The sequence below is a fragment of the Carcharhinus amblyrhynchos genome, chromosome 3, assembly GCF_965287045.1.
Source record: "Carcharhinus amblyrhynchos chromosome 3, sCarAmb.v2.hapA, whole genome shotgun sequence".
NCBI lineage: Eukaryota > Metazoa > Chordata > Chondrichthyes > Carcharhiniformes > Carcharhinidae > Carcharhinus > Carcharhinus amblyrhynchos.
This window is the reverse complement of record NC_137326.1, coordinates 117,946,187-117,970,905: the sequence shown is the minus strand read 5'-3', so window position 1 is coordinate 117,970,905 and position 24,719 is coordinate 117,946,187. Positions and strand designations below refer to the sequence as shown.

The window sequence follows — 24,719 nt, the reverse complement described above, 5'->3', positions numbered from 1 at the left end:
CCTTCAATTAGGTGCCACATAATAAACCAATTAATATGATCAAAGTATATGGTGTTCTTTAGGATATTTAACTGGCTACAGGACAGAGAGGATTAATAGGGTTAAAGGGTAGCAATTTGGAAGGTGAACAGCTCGGATCCCGCAAGGATCAACCGTGAGACCATTTCACAATTTACGTTGATGACTTGAACTTTGGAATCGTGTAGTAATTTCTAAATTTGCGCACAACTCCAAATTGGAGGTGTTGGTGATGCACTGTAACAAATTCCAAGTCATCGTTAATAAACTTGAAAATGGGCATATAATTGGGGTAGATGCATTTCAATTGAGGTGAATGAATTGTTACACTTTAAGAAAAATGAAGTAGTACGTTATGTGGAAAATAAGAAATTTAAATAGGCCAGAGGAGCAAAAGGACCTGGCTAAAGCAGTGTTGCAATTTCAGAAAGCCTTGGAAAAAATTTGTATCAGACTTTGAACACTCTCCACTTAGAGTACTATATACAGTTCTAGTACCTGTAAAAATGCATGTAGAGATACTGAAGGCGATGCAGAAAAGATTTGCATGCCATTCCAGAACTACAAGATTTTGCCTATCAATAAAGAATGAACAGATTAGATCTCTTGAGGGGTGACCTGTTAGATGTCTTTAAAATGCTAAATGCTTTGATGTAATTGATAGTGCCCCCACTTGGGGGAAGAACAAATATTGGGGCCATTTTTCTTTCAGTATAAACCTTTATGTTATCTAAATGGTTAACCCAACGGTACCTTCAAGGTGCCATTAGAAAACTGAAGTCAGTGGAGATGATGGACAAAAGGCTCCTGTCACCTGAGTCACATCTGATGTAACAGAAGCTTTGGCTACGATTGTAAAGATCAGTCATCATAGTCCAAGGACATCAGTGCAGGAGTTCTTCAGATAAGGGCCCTTGATCCAGATATCTTCAGCTGTTTCACTAAAGACTTTTCTTCCATCGTAAGATCAAAAGTGGTTTGCTTGCTAAGAATTCCATGGCTTTCTGCTGCACTTGCAATTCATCCAGAAATTAGATATCCCATGCCAATATAGCAGGACATAGGGTTAATCTGGCAAGTGAATGGGAGCATCCATGTTACCCAAATGCCAATGATAATCTTAAACACTTCCCCTGACATTTAAGGGCACCATCATCACCAAGTCTTTCACCGTCAACCTTTTGGGATAGGGATGGACCATCATTGCTGAGTAACTGAATAGGACCACTTCTTTCAACACACACACTACAAGAGTAAGGCAGAGGGTGGGTACTCTCACCTCCTGACAACTAAGACTTTCTGTCTTTTACAAAGTCCAAGCCAGGAGTATGATGGAATACTCTCAGATTAGCTTGATGGGTGCAGCCACAGCAATGCTAGAAAAGCTCAACACCATCTAGGGTGGAAGAGTTTGCATGCACAGATTTCAACCACTGGACTCAAAATTGACCATCTCCATCATCACACTATAACTGTGTAGTATGCACAAACTACAGGATATACTGCAGTGTCCCACCAAAACTAACTGGACAGCATTTCCCTGCTCTGTCACGATTATCAGTGACCACGGTGAGAGCAGCAGTGTTGTGGGAATGATATCACATCCTCCAAGTTGCACACCATCCTGATTTAATTCGATCGTCACTGCACTAATGTCTTCTAATTCACCAGTCTATTAATACTGTGCGAGCACGCTCCTCTCAATGACTGCAATGGTTCAAGATGAATATCCACCCTTACCTTCTCAGAGTAATGGGTGGTGGGGTGAGCAGTAAATGAGGCCTATATCCAGTGTCAGCCATGTCTTGAGAATAAATTATTAAAAATTAAATCTTTGCATGTGTGAATTGTGGCCACTTTATTTTAATAACATCAGCCACCTTGGATAGCATAGAATCGTCTGATGGTTCTCAATAGTTTCAGGTTTTTTAATAAGGATAAAAAAATGAGGGGGAAATCATGTTATTTTGTGGAAACACCAAGCTTCTGCCCAAGTCACAATCATTCTTACTTCAACATAAAAAGCTTATTGGTGTCACAAATAGATTTACATTAACACTGCAATTAATTTACTGTGAAAATATGTCACTCTTCCTTCATGACACTGGGTCAAAATCCTGGAACACACTATGTATCAGCATTGTGAGACTACCTTCACCACCACCACTAACAACTAGATGGATAAAAATTTCCGAGAATTAGAAGAAATAAACCATGTGTACTTTGTTAAAAGAATCACTTTAGAGTAACCAAATGTCGTGAGAAAAATATTGCCAGCCTCCACCCTCCATGTTGGAGAATGATCCATCCCACAATGGGAAACCTTGGCAAAGGGCAATGACTAATTGGCTAAAGTGGTTGAGAGTTCAAAAATAACCACTTATTGTGATAATAGAAGCAAGACTTCACTTTCTTCTTTTAACAATTCCTGGCGTATGTTAACATTACAAAGAGAACACCATGTCTCATGTATATTCAAATCATTTGTGTTTCTTTAAATGAAAATCTTTGTTTTTTTTGCAGCGTTAGCTTTCTCTCACTTTTATTTTGAGTTATGATTACCCAAATTGAAACTCGCAGGAGTCTTGTCTGCAAATTAATTAGCGGCTTTGGCTATTAATATTGCATTTTCCTGGACATTTATATTCTAGATGATTCAGTGATAACCAATCACCCTGCCGTAAACAGGAACAATGCGTGTCTGTAGAGTCTGGAGTCTGGCTGCATCTGTTACGATGTTTTAGTTTACAGTCTGTGACCCCCCATTGTAGCATAGAGAATTGCTGCTTATTACAAAGCTGGTTGTGACTGTGCGTGCAGTGATCAGATGTTCTAATTGAATACCAGTGGGGGAAAGGGTGGAATTTCAGGAGCAATGCTGAAAATGATGATTCATTAGAGATGTTTTAAGGTAGTTCTCGTGCCAGTGGATAACGAATTAGATTTAACAGAAAGCAAGTGAAGTTGGCTGTGTGTGATTTCTTTTGAAGGAATTAGTGTGAGTATCGTGCTTCATCTGGAATGGGTGTACTTTGAGATTAGCAAATGTGCTTCATGATGCTTGTAATACTTTTTGAGACAGCTCGAAAGAATGCTCTGTAAAAGACAGTGGTTTCAAAAGCTTAACACAGGTAGCACATTCCCAGGTAAGTGAAATACTGAGTGGCAAGTTCTTAAAATATTCTTTGTACCCGATTCAGATTTTTATCTGAAGAATTATGTTATGTTATTTAAACTTAGCAAGTATGGGATTATGTTCATGTTGTATGTTAATCAGTCGTCATTGTGGATGAAGGTTAATGCTGGAAGATGTGTAGCATCAAATTCAGAAATGCCGACAGCTGGTCGTAATGTGTAATTCTCTTACCTTGAAATGCTGAGATTTTTTCGGTTAGTTATGCAGTGTTGTAAAGTGTGATTGTTTGCTGTAGTACAGTGCCACCTTCTAATTGCAGAACAGTAAAATAATTCAGTGCCCCAGCTTGTTTCCTTTCCTTTTGTCCTGTTAACATTTAGTGTCTGCAACTGTTGGTGTTCAGAATTTTCCTTTTCTGCTTCAGTCATTTAACAACAGCTGTTTGCCCTACATGAAACACCTGGTGTTAAAAGATATGACAAATGTATGAATGTTAAATTGAAATGAGTTACGGGCATTAATTTGATAAGTTTGTGAGTCTTGCAAAAGTGGATTGTAAAAATGTTTGGCGTTCCAAGATTTTACCATCCTTGGGAAAATCCTCTCATTATTTGTATACTATTTTGGTTTACACGTGACTCTATTGTGTTCTGTTATCTTGTCAATAATGGCAGTCATTTCAAGTGGCGCCAATCTATATGATACATGTCCTAGGCGCTCGTGCAAGAAGGTTAATCTTCATTCTTCAAGAGAAAATCCCAAGTTTACCAACCAAACAGTTTTATTCCTAATGCATCTTGCAACGTTTTCGCAGAAACTAGTGTTTGGATTCAACAGATACCTGTCTTGATGGATGTATTGTTAATCATGCACGTTGGTCATTATGAGTAACCTCTGCATTATGATGAAGCAGAAATTAATCCATTTCTAGAGATGGTTTAACTTCTGGCTGAACTTCTGTACCTGATGCAGAGCCAATACATAGCTGCTTTCATAAATGTGACAGAGAAAATAATTTGACTGGGTTGGGTGACACAGTGGTTAGCAATGCTGCTTCAGAGTGCCAGGGAACCCGGGTTCAATTCCTGGCTTGGGTCACTGTCTGTGTGGAGTTTGCATGTTCTCCCTGTGTCTGTCTGGGTTTCTTCCAGGTGTTCTGGTTACCCCTCACTGTCCAAAGACATGCTGGTTGGGTGCATTGGCCATACCAAATTTTGTCTGTGTACCCGAGCAGGCGCTGGATTGTGGCGACTTGGAAATTTTCACAGTAACTTCATTGCAGTGTTAATGTAAGCCTACTTGTGGCATTATGAAATAAACTAAACTGCTGCTTCACAAATTAAATTATTAATTTTGATTAATAGTTGAGATCTTTGTCAAGTAGTGACTAAACCAAATAAAAAGCGGTTGCTTTTACCAAAGAGAAGTTGCGATGTATTTATTCATTGTTTAGCTTAACTAGGAGGTGTGCAAGAGAAATGCATATTGATTTTACAAATCTTTTTTCTCTAGAGTACAGCAGATTTGAAGCCAAAATCCATGATCTACGTGAGCAGATGATGAACAGCAGCATTAGCTCAGGATCAGGGTCACTGCGTACCAGCCAGAAGCGATCTCTTTATGTCAGGTAAAAGAGAAAGGCAAACTGATACTCTATTGTTGAAAAGAGAGGGCCCATTACGCACTGTGCTCTTTATACTACAAATTGTTCGGAGCTGCTACACAGTTCCCAAATGTCTTTAATCCTCACTTAGCTTGAAATCTTAACACACTGCTATTTTCATTCCTTGTGCATTGAATATTTCAAGTTATGTCTGTGGGTCTCAGATGTTTGACATCAAAGGAGGAAATGTTGTCTCTGAAATATATTTGCATATATAAATATGCAAGATCTCTTTGTAGTTTTCCCAACTTCTTTAATGTTGCCATATTGATGATGAAAGTCGCATCTTAAATTATTTTCCATTCTGTTAAGTGAATGGTCTTTCACTGTATCTTTAAGTATTTTTCCAGAAATGGCTTTATCACAATTAATTACCTACTTTTTAAATAGACCGTCGCAACTTGAATTGGATGCTAGTTTAAATGATCATTTAAAAGTCCGCTGGATCATGTTCTGATTCAATAACAAGTAGAAATGTGTGATAAATAGTACAGCTTCTGTGGTGTCTGGTGAACCATATGTTGCTCTGATATCTATTCAAGTTGCATCTTTGAGCCATGCCCCTATGGAAAACTCGCTAACTTTACCACCTCAATGCCTGCTACGTGCTTAAGATATTTTCCAACACTATCTTTCATAGAATTAATAGAATTTTGAGTGCAGAAGGAGGCCATTTGGCCCATTAAGTCTGCAGTGACCACAATCCACCCAGGTCTTATCCCCCGACACTAGGGTCAATTTAACATGGCTAATCAACCTAACCCGCACATCTTCAGGCCGTGGGAGGAAACCGGAGCACCTGGAGGAAACCCATGTAACATGGGGAGAATGTGCAAACTCCAGACAGTGACCTGAGGTTGTAATTGAACCTGGGTCCCTAGCACTGTCAGGCAGCAGTGCTAACCACTGTGCCACCGTGCCGCCCCAATTTTGTTTCATTGGCTATTTTTGAGTATGATACTACTTGATATGTCCAACCCCTTGATTATTGCTTTAATATGCTAATAATGGAGAATTGCTTTCGATCATAATGCTGGGCACTTGTGAATACAATTCACAGAAAACAAAGTCTGCCAACAGAACCACTACTCTTACATTAGTCCAGTATTGTGCCATAGGACCTGTTCTAGAACACAGATCCAATATGGGGGAAAAAAAAGCTGTGCTTTGAAATATGTTTGCTTTCTCATGAAAGATTTTTTAAAGGTATAAAGTTACAACAGAAACATTTCAAATTACCTGAAGACTGTTTCAGTTTGAGCAAAAAAGGAAAGTTAAATTAGTAAATGGTGAAATTAAGGAAAGTGAATCTTGCCTGAGGCACAAATATTAGCTAGAACCCAACGAAGAGCTCCCTGCTGCTCTTCAAATAGGATCTTTTGCATCCGTCCAGAGGAGACAGACATGCCAGCAGAAATTCTGAACCAAAATAGAGGTCTGTGTTATGTATTTAACGTAGTTTCATCTCTGCTGGTATAACGTCACATGAGCTCGAGTGACCTGAACAAAAGGGGTTTGTGGCTTTTGTGGTACTCCCATCTTGGACGTTGGACAAGCAACTTCTTGATAAACCTGCACCCTGTTTGACTTTAATCCATGGGTATGATGATTTCCAGCGAATACTTAACAAAGAGAAAACTGGCAATGAGAGTGGAACATAACTGGATTCTGAAAATATAATCCAGCACTGTGGATCAAAAAGGCAATCGAAGACAAAGAAAAGTAACCACTGATACGAAAAGAAAAAAATACAGGAAAACAAAATTGAGTCAGCAAGAATCAAGAGAAACAACTTACTGTTTAAATAAAGTGGGTACACTTCCAAGCTGCAGAGACCACATGTGGTGAAGCAAAATGGGCACGGGAGCAGAAACTCTGTAGACGGAAGAAAAGAGTCTGAGATCTTAAAGGAGCTCCCAGTCCTTGAGGTGGGGAGAAATTCCAAGCAAAAAGAGAATTTTTCTACAGTTAAATAGGGAGATGAGATGTCTTGCATTGAACAAGAAAACAAACTACAAATCCAAGAAAAAGGGAGGAACTGAAAAGTATAGAACCGGTGAGCCAGTAACCGAAATGGTCGGCAAATAGTGATTCATGGATGCATTTGATGAAGATTGAGACTTGGAACTCATTGGAAGAAATGATGTAGTGATGGGGAAGGTTATGGAAATGGTCCTGAAGAGAACGATGACAGAATTGCAACATAAAAATCCAGAATTCAAGCCCTACATCGTAAGTCCAGAGTGGAGTTTTTTTATTGGGAATCAGTATCTACATGGAAGAATCCTTGAACAGTTGCATGAGGGACATCTAGGTGTAGTGAGAATGAAGGGGGTGGGTCTGGCATGTAGCTATTTTTGGTGGTCTTCTTGTGCAAAACTAAGAAACACTCCACCAGAGGCCAGGGGAGAAAAAAAAACAGAGGGCATGGGTTAAGGGTGAAAGGAGAAAAGTTTAAAGGCGGGGGGCTTCTTTAAGCAGAGAGTGGTGGGAATGTGGAATGAGCTGCCAGATAAAGTGGTAAATGCAGAGTCACTTTTAACATTTAAGAAAAACTTCGACAGGTTCATGGATAAGAGGGGTGTGGAGGGATATGGTTCAAGTGCAGGTCAGTGGGACTAGGCAAAAAATGGTTCGGCACAGACAAGGGCCAAAAGCCCTGTTTCTGAGCTGTAATTTTCTATGGTTCAGACATCCCTTATATCTGTGGGAATGGCCGAAATAGCCATGTGCACACAGAGATTACACTGGTCCAATAGAGGGACAGATGTTCCCAGTAATTGTTGATACACATTCAAAATGACCAGAAGTTGTGATCGTGAAATTTACAGCAGCTGAACAACTATTGAAAAGCTAGATAAAATATTTTAGGTTTGGTGGACCAGAGCAAATAGTGACAATGGCACACAGTTCACTTTCAAGGAGTTCAAAGACTACTTGAAAAGAAATGGCATAGAACACATCAGGTCAGCTCCGTGCATCCATCTACAAATGGATTAGCCAAATGATTCATACAGTAACACAAACACTTAGGGAATCATAGGGCCATGGTCACTTCACATGAACTGAGGTAAACAAGTTCCCTCCCTCTATCCACTTCAAAGTCACCATTATTTTAAAGTTAAGTATCCAGTGAAAAATGGTTTTGTAATGTTAACACCCAAGATAAAATGGAGCTAATGGAACAAATAGTTTTCAAATGCGGAGGATGGGAAGGAATAGTGTAATTGATGGAGTTAGCATGTGTGATGACAACTCTTAAGTTGTCTGGAGTTGAATTACAGTCGTAGAGGTTTACAGTATGGAAACAGGCCCTTCGGCCCAATGCCTCCATGTCACTTTTTTTAAGAACCGCTAAGGTAGTCATTGGAAAGAAAATTGAAAAGTTTTATATATTCTTAACCAATGATGCTAAGCACTTACATCAGCCTCTTCAGACTAGCAAGCTGCAATTTATTATTATGTTAAATTTCTCTTTTGTTTTGAATGCCCAATTGGGGGAAATTACCAGAAATTGTAAAAACTGAAAATGGTCCTTGAGCAATCATTTTCAGATCAAACGGGAGGAGTGCTGAAACATGTAGGGTTAATGATTACTATCTTTATTAATTTTAAATTGGCTCCCTTAGTACCATTATGCATTTGAACTTGAGATAAACTAGCTAAAATGAGGGACAAAAAGTTTGGAAAATCTTGTAATATCTTAGCAAAAGATTAAAAAAAATTGAAGATTTAAAATATGAAAATGAAACTAAATATATATACAGAAGACCAGCAGACTTCTAAAGGTTGCCAAGAAGAGGGAAGAAAATCAACAGATATATCAATCAGAGGGGAATTTGAGTTAAATGTTACCCATTTGTCAGTCTGCTTATTCTCCCTCATATGAACATTGTTGTGCAAACTTATCAAAAGGCCCGTTTTACCTTTGTCTTCCATTCCAGCGAAGTTGCACACGTCAATAATAAACACTTTTCTCTTTACAGATGCTTTGGCGTGGCACGGTAGCACAGTGGTTAGCTTTGTGCCTCTCAGTGCCAGTGACCCGGATTCAATTCCCAGCTTGGGGTCACTGTCAGTGTGGTGTTTGCACGTTCTCCCTGTGTCTGCATGGGTTTCCTCCAGGTGCTTCGGTTTTCTCCCACAATCCAAAGATATGCAGGTTAGGTGGATTGGCCATGTTAAATTGCCCCTTGCTGTCAGGGGGGACTAGCTTGGGGTTATGGGAATAGGCCTGGGTGGGATTGTGGTCAGTGCAGACTCTGGGCTGAATGGCCTCCTTCTGCACTGTAGGATTCTATGATTTTATGCTGACTGGCCTTTGTATATTAAATGCATTTTGTGCTTTTCCTGCAATATTTTATGTCTTATATGGATGAAGCATTTTATAACGAACTGTCATTACTTACTTGTGTTCTTAATTGTGTCAACTTTTAGAGCTTTGTTCGATTATGACAAGACCAAAGACAGCGGCCTCCCGAGCCAAGGCCTCAATTTCAGCTTTGGTGATATCCTGCATGTGATCAATGCATCAGATGATGAATGGTGGCAGGCTCGACAAGTAACGCCAGAGGGTGAGAGTGAAGAAATTGGAGTGATCCCAAGTAAAAGGAGGTGATTGTCTTTTATCAAGTTGGAATTTTGAATTTCTTTTAAATACAGTGTGCTGTTTAACTGCAATAGCATTTCACCATTAAAATCAAAATTTGTTTTTAAGAACGTAACATAAGAACTAGGAGCAGGAGTAGGCCATCTGGCCCCTCGAACCTGTTCCACCATTCAATAAGATCATGGCTGATCTTTTCGTGGACTCAGCTCCATTTATCCGCCCACTCACCATAACTTTTAATTCCTTTACTGTTTTTTAAAAAATCTATTTATCTTTGCCTTAAAAACATTCTACGAGGTAGAACAAAGAACAGTACAGCGCAGGAAACAGGCCCTTCAGCCCTCCAAGCCTGTGTCGCTCATTGGTCCAACTAGACCATTCGTTTGTATTCCTCCATTCCCAGTCTGCTCATGTGACTATCCAGGTAGCCTCTAATGCTTCACTGGGCAAGGAATTCCACAGGTTCACAACCCTTTGGGTGAGGACGTTCCTCCTCAACTCAGTCCTAAATCCGCTTCCCCATGTTTTGAGGCCCCTAGTAAAAAGCAGTTCTGTGCACTATTCCTATTTTTGATGAGTGGAAGTTTTGTGAATGATGTGAGAAAGGATGGAGAGGCTGATATTTTGAAAACTAGAGGAGTACCTGCAGTCTTCAAAGTGACAAGTTATATGCATGCATCGGTGATCCAACCTGTTGGTGCTAAGGCCAAGCATAGAGGAGGACTTGAAAGGGTTCTGATGTCCGTAATCTTATATTTTTTCACCTTTTAAATAAATGTTGACCCCAGTTTCACACTAAATTTTGTCATCGATGCCAATATTTTCCATAATGTGAATAGGATGCATGCAAATGCTACAAAACTAAAAACTGCTGCTGAAGTTGTACAGCAATTACGATGTAGTAGCATAGGGTGTGGGGTGGTCCTGGGTAAGATGCTCTGTTGGAGGGTCAGAGCAAATTGGATGGGCCGAATGGCTTCCTTCTGTACTGTACAATATATTGTTTCCTCTTAAGTATTTAAATCTTAATTTAGGAATTTCACATTTTAATTGTTGTTTCTTATAATTGAGTTTCAGATTTAAAATGAGTGCTGCATGCTTAAAATCATTAATTTTTAGAAAGGGATCAAATCTGTCAATCTGTGAAGTTGATGAAAAAAGTCAAGGTTTTCTTTTTTAAAAACACAATAGTTCAAATTTCTCCCATAGAACTAATGTAAAAGTCAATACAATCATATTGAAAGATAGGGAAAAACAAGCTCCATTTATTAAACCAGCTCCAATCAAATGCTGCCAGCACCCCAAAGCCCTTTCTATTTAATTGTCACGGTGCCACCAACTTCTGTCTCTCTCTCTCTTTGTCTCTATATCTCTCCTCCCCCCACTTCTCTCTCTCTCTCTTTCTCTCTCTGTCTCTACCACCACTGCCCTGCCCACCCTCCCCCCCCGCCACGGTTCTGTATTTCGTTCCTGGTGAGGTGAGTTAACGTCTCAATTAACAAAGTGGGAAGGTTTGGAGAGGTGAAAATGTATTGTTGGACCTTCCGATACTTCTGTCAACCTAATGTTCACAGGTTTAAATATAATAAAGTTAAATGCATAGTCAATTTTTAACAATAGAATAAAATTGGGCAAAACAAAACTGTTAATTAAAACTTAAACACGCAGTATCTGAAGAAAATGAGTATGCTTTGCAACTATTTTGCCCATGACCTTGGTGTGAGTTTTGGATAGCTTTTTCAGAGTGTTGTGTACCTTTTTGAAGCTGGATTTGAATGCTCAACATCAGCTGACTGCCATGGCAGTGAATTTTGATTTGCGTGCAGATGGGACACTAGAATTAAGATGCATTATACCATTTGCTTCATATTATCCTTTACCATCTGCCAGTGACCTATTATTTTTAGTCCAAACTTTAATGCATTGGATAAAATGAGTGGGATATGTAGCATCTTCTGAGAATAACCTTGAACAAGGTTCTAATTTCTGAGGATTAATTATAAATCAATTTCAAAGCCCAATGAAGACAAACAACCTCCTCACTGATGTACGGAACACAACTGCTCCCATTTGTAATCTGTTTTACAATGATGAACAATTGTTTGGATTAGTCATTACACTAAACATCAATTTTTGATTTGTCACAACAGCAAAGTTGATTGTAATCGGAGGGACCTGGCTTCAATTCCCAGCTAGGGTCACTCTGTGTGAAGTCTGCATGTTCTTCCCATGTCTGTGTGGGATTTTTCCAGATGTTCTAGTTTCCACCCACAGTCTGAAAGACGTGCTGATAAGGTACAGTGGTCGTGCTAAATTCTCTCTATGCACCCAAACAGCTGCTGGAGTGTGACAACTAGAGGATTTTCAGAGTAACTTCATTGCAATGTTAATGAAAATCTACTTGTGACAATAAATAAACTTTAAACTGTGAAGTTGTGCATCTGAGATCTGAGAATTTGCAGCATTTTCCTAGTCTTTAATTAACTCAATTTAGAAATCGGTTCCTGTCTGCATGTTGCTTAACTGGTTACAATTTAGGTGTTTGCTTTGGCAGTGGTGGTGACCTTTCCTTGGAATTAGATGAGCACGGCTCCACTTCTGCAACCGGACAAGCGCACAATCTTGACCAACACCAGTGCAGTTCTGAGGGGTGGCTACATTATCATTGATGCTGCATTTTAGACGAGGGATATAAAACTAAAGTCAAAATATTGCGGCTGCTGGAATCTGAGGAGGAATAGAGAGCTGGCTGTGTTTAAGATTAGTACCTCACCAGGACTTTGTCAAGTGTATCAGACTACACGGAGGGATGACAGAAAACTTGGAAATATTGTGAACAGTGAGGAAGAAAGGGGACAGACTTCAAGAGGGTATAGGCAGGCTGATGGAATGGGTGGGCAGGTGGCAAAATAAAATTTAAAACAGTGAAGTGTGATGTCATTCATTTTGTAAGGAGCATGAGAGGCAATAATACTAAATAAAGGATGGAATTCTGAACAGGATGCTGGAGCAGAGCCCTGGGTGTACATGTGCATACATTGTCGAAGCTGGCTAAGCAGGTTGAGAAAATGGCTAATGAGAGATACAGAATTTTGGGCTTTATAAATGGAGGCATAGAGTGAGTACAAAGACAAAGAATCTGCAATGACTCTTTATAAAACACTGGTTTGGCCACTGCTAGAGTATGGTTTACGCTTGTAAGGTTGCAAAGGTGTTAAAGATAGTTCAGAAAAGATTTAATGAGAATGGTTCCAAGGGGAGGACTTCAGTTATATGAATAAATTGGAGAACCTGTGGTTAAATCCTTCAGCAAAGGGAGGTTTGAGAGAAGATTTCAGTAGAGGTGCTCAAATCATGAGGGGCCTTGACGGAGTGAAACTAGCCCCGTTTGCAGAAGAGTCAAGCACCAGATGCCACTGATTAAAGGTGATTGTTTAAGTTAATTTATTAGTGCCACAAGTAGGCTTGCATTAACATTGCCAAAAAGTTATTGTGAGAATCCCTTAGTCGCCATTCTCTGGTCCCTGTTTGGGCACACTGAGGGAGAATTCAGCGCGGCCAATGCATGTAACCAGCATGCCTTTCAGACTGTAGGAGGAAACCCACATGGACACGGGGATATTGTGCAAACTCCACACAGACGGTGACCCAAGCCAGGAATCAAACCTGGGTTCCTGGTGCTGTGAGGCGGCAGTGCTGACCACTGTGCCACCGTGCTGCAAAAGAAACAGGAGGAAAAGCATTTTTTAAACAGTTTTAGGATCTGGAACATCCGATCTGAATATCGTACATTCAGTTTCAATTGTGGCTTTCAGAAGGAATTGGATAGATATCTGGATTTCCCTACCTCCTAGTTCAGTAATGTTAACAAATCACACCATCATTTAATTTTATTTTCTGTTCCATAAATCCTGCCCCTGGTCAGGTGTAGATATGAGGAATAAATCATTTCCCTCTTTTTGCAAATTAAAGGGTCTTAAATGTATTTGCAAGTTAGAGCTGCTCAGGCATCTCTGGCTGCATGTTCACTTGAAAATTTGATTCCATTTCAGACTCTGGATTGTTTTCATGGTTTTAATGTTAATTACTCGGCTCTTGACTTGCTATTTCCTTAAAATCTTGCTGACAGCCTCAGAACTGGTTGTAAATACCACCAGAACTACTCACAAGCTTGGATTAATTTAAAGTTGTTACAGTAGCAATTATCTAAATTGGATGTACCTTTTGTTGAATCCAAAATGGAATTGCACAGCTCTGGCAGTCTGCTGCAGGGTTGCCATGTTTTTGTTAATTAGCCATCTTGTTGAAACGTCCTTCAACCCAGTTCAACGTCATCACTTGCCATTTTTAACCCACCTTGTGAAAAGGATTCTTCCTTACTTGGCTTTAACAAAGATTCACTCAAAGTAATATGTCCTGAACATAAAACATAGAACACTACAGCACAAACAGGCCCTTCGGCCCACGAGTTGCGCCGATCACATCAACACCTACCAATCCACAGACCTATCTATAGCCCCCAATCTCACTAAATCCCATATACTCATCCAGAAGTCTTTTAAAAGACCCCAGCAAGTTCGCCTCCACCACCACTAACGGCAGCCGATTCCATTCACTCACCACGCCCTGAGTGAAAAACTCACCCCTAACATCACTTCTGTGCTTGCCTCCCCGCACCTTAAATCTGTGTCCTCTCGTAGCGACCATTTCAACCCGGGGAAATAGCCTCTGAGAATCCACCCTATCTATTCCTCTCAACATTTTATAAACCTCTATCAGGTCACCTCTCAACCTTCGTCTCTCCAGGGAGAAGAGTCCCAGCTCCCTCAACAGTGAATTAACTTTGCTTATAGCAGTTCATAAAGGGATTATTCCAAAGTAATGAATGTTCTTTAGTGGTGGTGCATTTCTTTTTTACTTCTGGTGATCTGTTTTTTGGAAATAACCGAAGCAAGTAACTCAGTGGTTCCCAAAGAGTGCGGCATACCACACTGGTGTGGCAAGATAGGATGGCAAGTGTAGCGGAAAGATTCAAGAGCAATCAAAGAAACATTTAAAAATTTATAGAAACCCTTAGAAGTTTCCAGATTTCATGCCATCTCTCTTTGTGTTGAATGCAGTGTTGTATAGTATAGTGTGTTATTACCGCATTTATTTGTAAGATTTATATTTAGTATTGCGATTAAATTAATTTAAAAAAAATTTGGTGTGGCACAAGCAAATTTTTATTCCAAAAGTGTGACCCAGTGAAAAAAGTTTGGGAACCACTGGATTGATGTAACTAATAGGACTGAATGACTTTAAAAAAAATTATTTGTTTCTGGGATGTGGCTGTCACTGGTAAGGCCAGCGTTTATTACCCTAGTCCTTCATGAGAAGGTGCTGATGGCTGTCATCTTAGTTTATTTTAATTTATTCTTGGAACATGGGTGTTGGAGGCTGGCCAGCATTTATTGCCCATCCCTAGTTGCCCTTGAGGTGGTGGTGAACTGCCACCTTGAACTGCTGTAGTCTATGCACTGTGGGTTGATCCACAATACGGTTAGGGAGGGAATACCAGGATTTTGACCCAGCAGCTGCAAAGGAATGGCAATACATCTCCAACTCAGGATGGTGAGTGATTTGGAGGAGAACTTGCTGGTGGTGGTGTTCCCATGTATTTGCTGCCCTTGTCCTTCCAGATGGAATTGGTTGTGGGTTCGGAAGATGCTGCCTAAGGGTCTTTTGAATTGTTTAAGTCCATGGAATGTAGGTGCATCCACAAGGCTATTAGATATGAAGTTACACAGGACCAGGAATAGGCTATTCAGTTTGCCAAGTCTACTTCACTATTCAAACAAATCATGGCTGATCATCTACCATTATGCAATTTTCCTCAACAAACACATCTCTTTTTGTCTTTATGTCATGAGTATCCAGAAATCTATTGATTTCTGTTTGGGACATGCTCAACTAAAACCTCTAGTATAAAGAATTCCAAACATTTACCACCATCCGCGTAAAGAAATTTCTCCTCATCTCAGTCTTAAAGGCTTGGCCCTTATCCTGAGATTGTGTCCCCTGGTTCTTGACTCATCAGCTAGGGACAACATCCTCTCTACATCTCCTCTATTACGCTCTGTAGGAACTCTAAATTTCAATGCAATCATTTCTCACTCTTCAAAAGTCTAGACAATGCAGGTCCAGTTTCCTCAATCTCCTCTCATGAGGAAATCCTGCCATCCCAGAGATTAGTATGGGGAACCTCCATTGTATTCCCTCTATGGTAAGTTCCAGGATTTGACCCAGCAATATTGTTCCAAGTTGGGATGGTATGTTTTGATGTGAATGAGAAATAGCATATAATACTGAGGAATGCAAAATAATATATTAACAAAAGGTTTCACTGTGCAGCAACAATTATTGAAGTAAACAAGATGTATAAATCCATTAAGGATAAGGCGGTGCAACTCTTCAGAGCACTTGAGTTAGATTTGAAATGTTGCACCGAGTTTTGCTCATTGACTCTGTAAAATCATAGAATCCCTACGGTGCAGAAGGATGCCATTCGGCCCATCGAGTCTGTACCAACTCTCTGACAGAGTATCATCCAGGCCCTATGCCCATAACTCTCATATTTACCCCATTAATCCCCCTAACCTACACATCTTGAGACACTAAGGGACAATTAAAAGTTTATAAAATTTAAAGCCTATTTTATTAATGTCACAAGTAGGCTTACATTAACAATGCAATGAAGTTATTGTGAAATTCCCCTAGTTGCCGCATTCCAGTGCCTGTTCAGGTACACAGAGAAAATTTAACATGGTCAATCCATCCTAAACTGCATATTTTTGGACTGTGGGAGGTAACTGGACCACCCGGAGGAAGCCCACACAGACATGGGGAGAACATGCAAACTCCAGACAGACAGTCACCAAAGGTTAGAATTGAACCCTGGAGTTGAGAGACAGCGGAGCTAGCCACTGTGTTGCCATATTTGACCATTAGAACAAGTTTAACTAAGGGCAAAAAATACATCATTGTTTGTGATTTAAAATCCAGAAGTTACAAACACTAGCAGACAGGAAATGAGTCTCTGTCCATCCAGCCTGTGTAATACAATTGTAATACCTCCACCTCTGCACAAGCCAAATGATGATCTACCAATTTGAGGGAATAAAGATTGGGGGAATTCATCTTTAAGCAATTGAGACGGTCAGAACCTGCCCATGAGGTGACCCAAACCATGAATTCTCTACAGTGCCAACCCTTTCGTAAAGGGGTGATCTCCTTTTCAGCTAGAAACATGCCCAATTCTTTCTTCAAGAAATTCAGTGAAGGGACATCCGCAGTTAGAGCTGGCAGCCTTCTTATGAGCACTTCTATTCTCTGGGAAAAGAATCATTTGACATCTAATCTTGATCTGGCCTGGCACAACTTTGAATTGTGAATGGCGAAGTGATGCTTCCTAGGGTGGGAAGAGATGTGGTTCCAAGGTTTTAAAGTTGAGAAGTAAATTGATGGATAGATGAACAGTGGCGTCTTTAGCAAGCAGGGGGAATGAGGAGACGTTGTAAATTAAGAAAACTTTAAATTACATGTTATTTAGCATTTGGAAGTAAAATGCTGCAGATGCTAGAAATTGGAAATAAAAATAGAAAATGCTCGGTAACCTCTACAGGTCTGGCAGCATCTGTGGGGAGAAAATCCGAGTTAATGTTTTGAGTCCAAATGACAGTTGTGTAGAAGGGTCATATGGTCTTGAAACACTTAACTCTATTTTTCTTTCTATAGATGCTTCTGAGCCTGCTATTTAATATTCTGCTGTTTCACCATTAAAATTGATGTTCAGTTGCCAGCGTTGGACTGGGGTAGGCACAGTAAGTAGTCTCATAACACCAGGTTAAAGTCTAACAGGTTTATTTGGTAGCATGAGCTTTCAGCGTGCTGTCCCTGTGCACTCACCTGATGAAGGGGCAGCGCTCCGAAAGCTTGTGCTACCAAAAAGACCTGTTGGACTTTAACCTGGTGTTTTGAGACTACTTCCTGTACCATTAAAATTCTAATGTAAAGAGTTTAACTATTCTGAAAACAAATAGAATATAATCTGAATCATTGATTTAGTTGAGGTATTCTGAAAAAAACAAATAGATCCAGACTGTATTCCAATTGTTACGGATGACGAATCCAAGTGCTTTGGATAGTCTAAATAGCAAATTGAAATGGGATTGAATTGAATGTACCTTTTTGACCACTGACCACCATTTATAGATAATAGCGTGAAAATAACTTTGTTTCACCACCATAGATGAAATTGCAGTGTTATTGTAATATATCAGTGCCTAAGTAGTATCCAACAACTTGGAAGAAAATGATTGATGTTCCCATGTGCCCTTTGAAGTGGGATGCTAGCTTTGAACGGTGTTTCTTCATCTTTTACATTCCATTTACTTTCCCCTATTTCTGCATGTGTTTACCAATGATCTACACCTATCCAGGTCAGTAGAGGAATGAGAGACCACCTTACATCCTTCATTATTTGCTACGTGGAGATGCGAAAGGGCAGCCCGAGCATGACTTTCCATTTTTGGGTTTTCTTTGTACGACATTCCCTGTTACCAGATAACGCTGCCTGTGGCAACAAGGTTTGGGTTGGGAACTCTACATGAAGTGAAGAATTGATTTGTAGAGCTCCTGTCACCTGAGTCTGGTTTAAAATTTTTTTAAAAGTCGATATAATTAGCACTTAGTTGCTCCCTAACACGATTCAGATATGTTTAGTGCATCAGAGTTTACTGCCAGTACTATTTTATGGATGTTGTTTCGAGGCTGTAGCATCTTGAGTCTGCTGAGCTGTCAGTAAGTTAATTTTTAATGTGCCTTTCTTGACAGCATTGTTTACAAATACTGCTATGTTCACATGCTTGTATGTGCTCAGTAATGAAAACATGGGCTTCAGGATAAAAGTGTCATCATGAAGGTGTTTGACGAGTATTTGAGCATGCATTGTTCCATTCTAAAATTTTGATTTTGTTCTCGATAAGAGTTGAGAAGAAAGAACGTGCCAGGTTAAAGACAGTGAAATTTAACTCAAAATCGAGAGATAAAGGGGTAAGTGGAATGGGGGAAATTTTTTTAATGCATGTTGTATCATTCTGCATGTAAAAATGCTTACGCTCATTATGAGGATTTGAAAGTCTATCCATTTGATTAAAGTTGCTTATTTTTTAAAGATTTTATTTTTAAACGGTTTTCAGAATATTGAGTTGTTTTGCTGTATATTTTATATATAATAACTTGCACTTCTGGACTAAGAACACAGGTTGGGAATATTGCCCAGTTAAGTTATATTTCTTGAAATTCAACTACGAATTTATGTATGTATTTTCTTTGAGCCAGTTTCCACACAGTGTGATGGGTCAGTGGTATGAGGTGTATTTGGACGGTGAGCATCTTGAGGTATTTTCTGTTTTAAAGATGCAACATAAATGCAAATTGATAGAGTTCCAACAAAAAGCTAAGCATATTCTGTATAATTCTGCAGCACTTTTCACTGAGCATTTCTCTGTTTAAGGCTGAGTCTTCTCTTGGCTGGGGTAATTAAGTAACTGGGTATTTATCTGCAAAGGTGTACTGTTAGAGTTCCATTACAATAAGTTACCAGGTCTGGCAAGCCAAGTGTCCCCTTAGTTGAACATTAAAGGATAATGGCCAAATTGCTGTACACCTCGCCACTTGCAGTTACAAAGCATTGCTCTGCAGCCAACTTATTGTATTAGCATTCAAAACAAATTGCAAATGTAGGTGCAATATGTTTACATTTTTTTATTTGGGAATTCTATAGCAGTGTCATATCAAACTAAAGGTAAAGTACAAGGTTATAAGTGGGTTTCAGAATTAGGGCTTGATATCCTCTGTTAAATCTTAAACATTGGGCAAGATATTTTAAAAATCGGTGTTTCTCAGGCCAACACAAGTTGTGTGTGTTTTTAAATGAAAAAGCATTCACACTCAGATCTTTCACTGCAGTCCCTCTGTTAGCATTTCCACCATTATTGTTGCAGTCAGGTTGGGGCAGGGAAAGGATAATTGCTATCTTATACCACCCCGAGGTCCTCTAACCTGAGAGGACAGGTATTTGAATTGGGTGAAATTTGCTTTGAACGAATTTTGTAATTATGATCAACCCTAGATCTGCCATTGAAGATGACAACACCTTTTGTTGTTCCTCCCCTTTCTCACTCTTAATGTCATATCCCACTGTAGCAGTCAGAAATACAAAGGGCTGTCTGCAATCCCTCACGTATACAATCAACTTTCCCCATGGACAATGCAAAGACTTCAGCTGTCCTTCGTTTTCCTATAGTGACTGTATGTTCAACCATCGTGGTTTCTTATTTTTCATTGCCTTTCAGTTGTCGTAGGGTGGGTATCCTTCTCTCTCACTCACACACACACACACCCCACCCCCCCGCACCCTCTTCCAACAAAAAAATGCACAAAACAAGCAAGGTGACACTACAATAAAGACAAAACTTAGTTCCTTTATACATTGGAAACTTCAAAAAGAAGAGCGAGAATTGCAATTACATAGCATCTTTCACAACAACCAGATATCCCAAAGGACTTTCCAGCTAATGAAGTACTTTTAAAGTACGTTCTGTGATGTAATGCGATGTAGTAGCTAATTTGCAGACAGCAAGATCCCACAAACAGGAATGTGACAAAACCCAGATGATATATCTGAGATGTTGATTGAAGAATAAATATTGATCAGGGCATTGAGGATTATTCCGCTCCTTTTTTGAAATAGCAACAGGGGATTGTTTAGGTCTACTTGAGAGGGCATTTGGAGTCCTGGTTTAAGATCTCACCCAAAAGACAGCACCTCTGACAGTGCAGCACTCTCTGGATACTGCACTGTCGTTTTAGCTGAGATTATTGTTCTTGTGTCCTGGAGTGCAACTTGAGCCTGCAATCTTTGACTTTGAGACAAGTGTGCTTCCAACTAACACTACAGGTTAAAATTTTCTTGATTCAGGCTCTCAAAGCCCTGTGTCCAGTGAATTTGAAAACAAAAAATCAAAGGATGGACCATTCCTATAATGTGCGTCAGCAGATGTCATGCTCATGTGCAGTTTGTATAGAATTAGGCATTAATGAATAGAGATGGTGCATTTATCTTGGGCTCTGAGCACATTAGAAGGGGAATTCTAAGACTCAAACGAATTCCAATGTCCTATAACCAATGTAAATGCACATCCTTAAATGTTAATTATTATCTTTAGATTATGGGTATGGAATTTCAGTTTTTTAATATTTTTGGTTAACTGGTGATTGTTGCTCTGAATTAGTGTTTTGGGGAAAGACCATCACCTTAAATAATGCACATTTTTGATGAGTTATCATGTCATATTCTTCACATTTTTGTATTGTATTTAGAAATCATTTTCCATGAAAAAGTTTAGAATAGTTCTTAAAACAATTTAACTTTGGTGCTTATATGATTGTGCTTTTCATTCCTGAAAGGTTTTAACTTGCATTCTTCCTACTCAATATCTGTGATCTCACTCAGCCAGGCCAGACCTGGAGCAGCAGTGTGGTGAGACTGCATATGGAGTGGTTGGGACAGGAGAGGACCGTGTGGGGGTGGGGGCAACCTGGGATAGAGGTTGCCAAGCCTGGAGCAGGAATAGGGGTGGGGTCTGCAGTGAAGGGTTGGGCCTTTGTGGAAGCAGTGGGTGAGGTTCAGGCCTGGGTGTGGCCGGGGGGTTGGGAGAGAGAGAGTCCCCTCTGGGGGTTTGGAAGACAGGAGGTTGGAGTCCTGTGAGGAGGGTGGTGGTAGGGGGAGCGGGAGTGCGGACCAGGGAATGGATGGAAGTCCTCTTGGGGGGCTAGAGTGAGAGTGAAGGGCACATGAAGGTGGGTGGTATTCAGTGTGGGTTGTTCACTAGTTACTCAGAAGTTAGAAGTGGTTTTAATTCTTACCTGTTCTGGATAACTGTTGATGTAACCCCCAGTTGGGACCATTTGACCTTTGCAACTTAAATCACACTTTCAGATGATTCCTAGTGCAGGGCAATTGCCACATAAACCCCGTACATGTGAACTTCAAGGGGCTGTCTCCCCCCAATACAACACACTGGAGCTCTGAAATTACAGCCCATTAAATTCCTTGGTGACCGCTAGAGGTTAAAACAATCATTTAAGTATTTGGTGAGGTGGCCACAATTGGTTTTGCTGCCTGTTTAATTTTGGGGATTGGATACGGAGGAGGTTAATTAAATACTGTTTTTGGGGAAGGATTACATTGCCGATCAGAAATCTTTTATTTACCCATAATCTAAAAATTACAAAGTCATGCTTTTCTAATTATACTTTTGATTATATAAATATTGGAATGCCTGCTGTTTTAACCTGCAGAAATCTAAATTGCTGTTCATCAAAAACATTTAGCCAAGGAGTGAACGAAGAACTCTAACAGCATGCTGCGTTGTTCTTCCAATTGCTGTAGATTTGTAGAAAATATCATGATGGTAATCCCTGCTAAAATGAAAAGCAGTTTTTTTTTAAGTTTTGCGTGCATATGTGATTGGAACAATTATGTACTAACATGTGCAGAAACAAAATGCATGTATTATGTAGCAAAAGGAATGAGGAAAAAAGAACTACGCTTGCCATTGATGAAGATCTGCATCCCACAGGGCTGTCTCATTTGCCCATATTCAAACACTGACATGGCTTCACAGATGCCAGGCTCTAGCACGCTATGCATGCCCTCTACTTTTTCACAAAGATAACTTCAAAATCCAATTTCTCTCACGTTTTGGGTGATGCCTGTTGCTATTTTTAGATTTAAATTAATGGGCATTAATTTTTCCCTCGCTGTTTTGATTGGAACAATTTGCAGACTGGTTTCAGCATTCTGTTATTGCTAGAGATAAAATGGATGAATTTAAAATTCATTACCTGATATCCAAATGGAGACTACTTAATTAATTCACACATTTGATATTCTTCAAATCTTGAACTGAGCGAAAATAACTCATGTTTCAAGCAATGCAGCCACGGGTATAACAAACATTGAACAATCAATGTCACAGCCACTGGATCCTACTTTCCCCTTAAGTTTTGTCACATAAATATTGATTACATATACATCAATAAAACATATTCTGTATATAAAGCCCTTGTCTAGATCTTCAATAATTTTTTGCTCTCTATTTAAAACTTATCTGTACAGGTAGCTGTCTTACTCAATAAGTTTCCAATGCTCAGTTTCCCTTACTCGTTCCCTTGTGTATTCTCACACTTGCTCTTGCGCTCTCTGTTTGTCTCTCCTCTCTCTCTCTCCACACCCCGCCCCCGTTCAGTTGACTCTTTTGCAGCTTTGTTATCTTCAATCCAAGGTTTCTTCTTTCCTTTGGTCTAGTCAATCACTTAAAGCATGGCAAAACGTTTGAATGTGATTTGATTTTAATCATCTTTTGAATTTGTTGTTAAACCACTGATGTAAATATTCTAATATGGAATTAATTAGCTACACTTTTAGATTCACCTGAAATTCTTGAGAAATTGGATTTTCACAGTTTTGAAGCACTTTGATCACTAGCTGTCATTCTGCTACTTTGGCTGTGGATTCAATTAATGAATTTCCTGCTAAAAGTTGGCAACCATCTGTATTTAAGTTTATGGATAATCAAGAATTTAATGTGCAAGACATCATGCAGACAATCACACATCTCGCCTGTGTCACAATCTTCAAAATTAAGCTCACTTTATTTCAATCCACCTGGATTTGTCAAGTTTCTAGATTTTTTCCTTGTCTCTTGCAAAAAAAATTAGTTTTTTAAAATCCCTTGTGTTGCCAACTTTTTTAACCTCCATCTTGACCATTTTCTTTCTTTTTTATTTTGATTGTCTCAGATGCATCACTTGACCGATCTTACTCTTGTGGAAGTGACTCAAAAGCCGGCACATTTCTATCTAGCCTTATAAAGACTTGAATAGCTTTGCAGCTAAAATCTGCATTATTTCTACATGTAATATTACACTAAATGCCCTGATGGTTTCTCTAGATGGCTTTTTCTTTTACAAATTTTCTGTTGCAATCTGAAGGATGTTTGCTGTAGGGGTAGGATATATATTGTGCATCATTTCCTTGGCAAAGTTAGCACAGAAACAAAATTTATATTTTAAAAAAAAAATACAAGGGTAGTGGCCCGAGTTCAGTTTTCATGCGTTTCTAGGGTCGGGCGTTAATCACGTGGACGTTAGACACCCCTTTTTTTTGCCACTCCTTCTCTTCCTCAGCAGTCATTCAATGACAAGCGTAAAAAGAACATCTTTTCCCGAAAATTTCCCTTCTACAAGAACAAGGAGCAGAGTGAGCAGGAAACCAGTGATCTCGAACGTAAGTAGCTACAACCAGATACACCTGCAGAGAAGGTCAATCTCTGAGTAGGGACCTTTACTGTGTTACCATGGCAACATGTTTTTGCTGAATACAACTGGTCCCCCCTTTTTATCAAATTGGTGTGTCTGCTCCGAGTCAGCTATCTGTACAAGTTCCAACTTTTAATGCACATATGCACTTGAGACTTTGTGTTTAAATCCTGGACAGAGAAATTATCCAAACCAGTTACGTTCACACAAAACTGTCTTGTCATGGTAGTAGTCTTGTTATGTGCCACTGACCAGTTTTTTTTTCTGTGACTGTTTTTTTTCTTATTGCTTGCTGTCTGGGGACTACTCTACAGGAGATCCCCGGGTTAGGCGACGACGTAATGGGAACAAAAGGCCTGAGTAAGTGCCGGAAAATCCTCTCCATTCACATTTGCCTCCATCTGTTTACTAAGCTAGCTTTCGTTGCTTTCTCTAATGGCTCGTAGGTTTCTGCTGGCATGGGGGAGGTTCATGGTTACTGGTTTTCCATCCTTAATTTTTTACTCAATCATTTACCATGCAAAGGCAGGTTGTAAAATCTCTTGCAATGTTTCCTATGTAAACCTTTTTAGATCAATTTTATAAATTTGTGAACCAGGAGAATCTAAATGTGGCCCCCATGTAAAATTGTATGTAAAAAGTAGATGAAGGCTGAAGTTTCGTATAAGAGTTTGTAACTGGGTCCTTTCTGTGACATGCATTTATAAGTAAATATGCCAGCACGTGTTCTGAAATGAAAGCGTCAGTTCAGTGTTTAACCCGAGCTGAAAGATCAGATATTAAATGTTAACATAGGAAATAGCTAGAGACCATTGCAAATTGTTCCTTTATTTTATGTAATGACATCAGTGCAATCACTATACTGT

General features: G+C 39.6%; 1 protein-coding gene across 23 annotated transcripts in view; it reads left to right on the top strand.

Annotated features, from left to right (window-relative positions):
* The window catches only part of LOC145341066 (disks large homolog 1), a 353,734-nt gene that overhangs the window by 311,133 nt on the left and 17,882 nt on the right, over positions 1-24,719 (top strand). For 10 of the 23 annotated variants that reach the window (XM_080185853.1, XM_080185861.1, XM_080185859.1 and 7 more), the window contains 4 exons: positions 4,667-4,781; positions 9,255-9,431; positions 18,453-18,519; positions 24,168-24,213. In XM_080185853.1, coding sequence (XP_080041979.1) covers positions 4,667-4,781; positions 9,255-9,431; positions 18,453-18,519; positions 24,168-24,213 — 405 coding nt within the window. Of the gene's footprint in view, positions 1-4,666; positions 4,782-9,254; positions 9,432-18,452; positions 18,520-23,721; positions 23,822-24,167; positions 24,214-24,719 lie in introns of all 23 variants that reach the window. The other 13 variants (XM_080185851.1, XM_080185847.1, XM_080185845.1 and 10 more) reach the window with 2 other exon arrangements.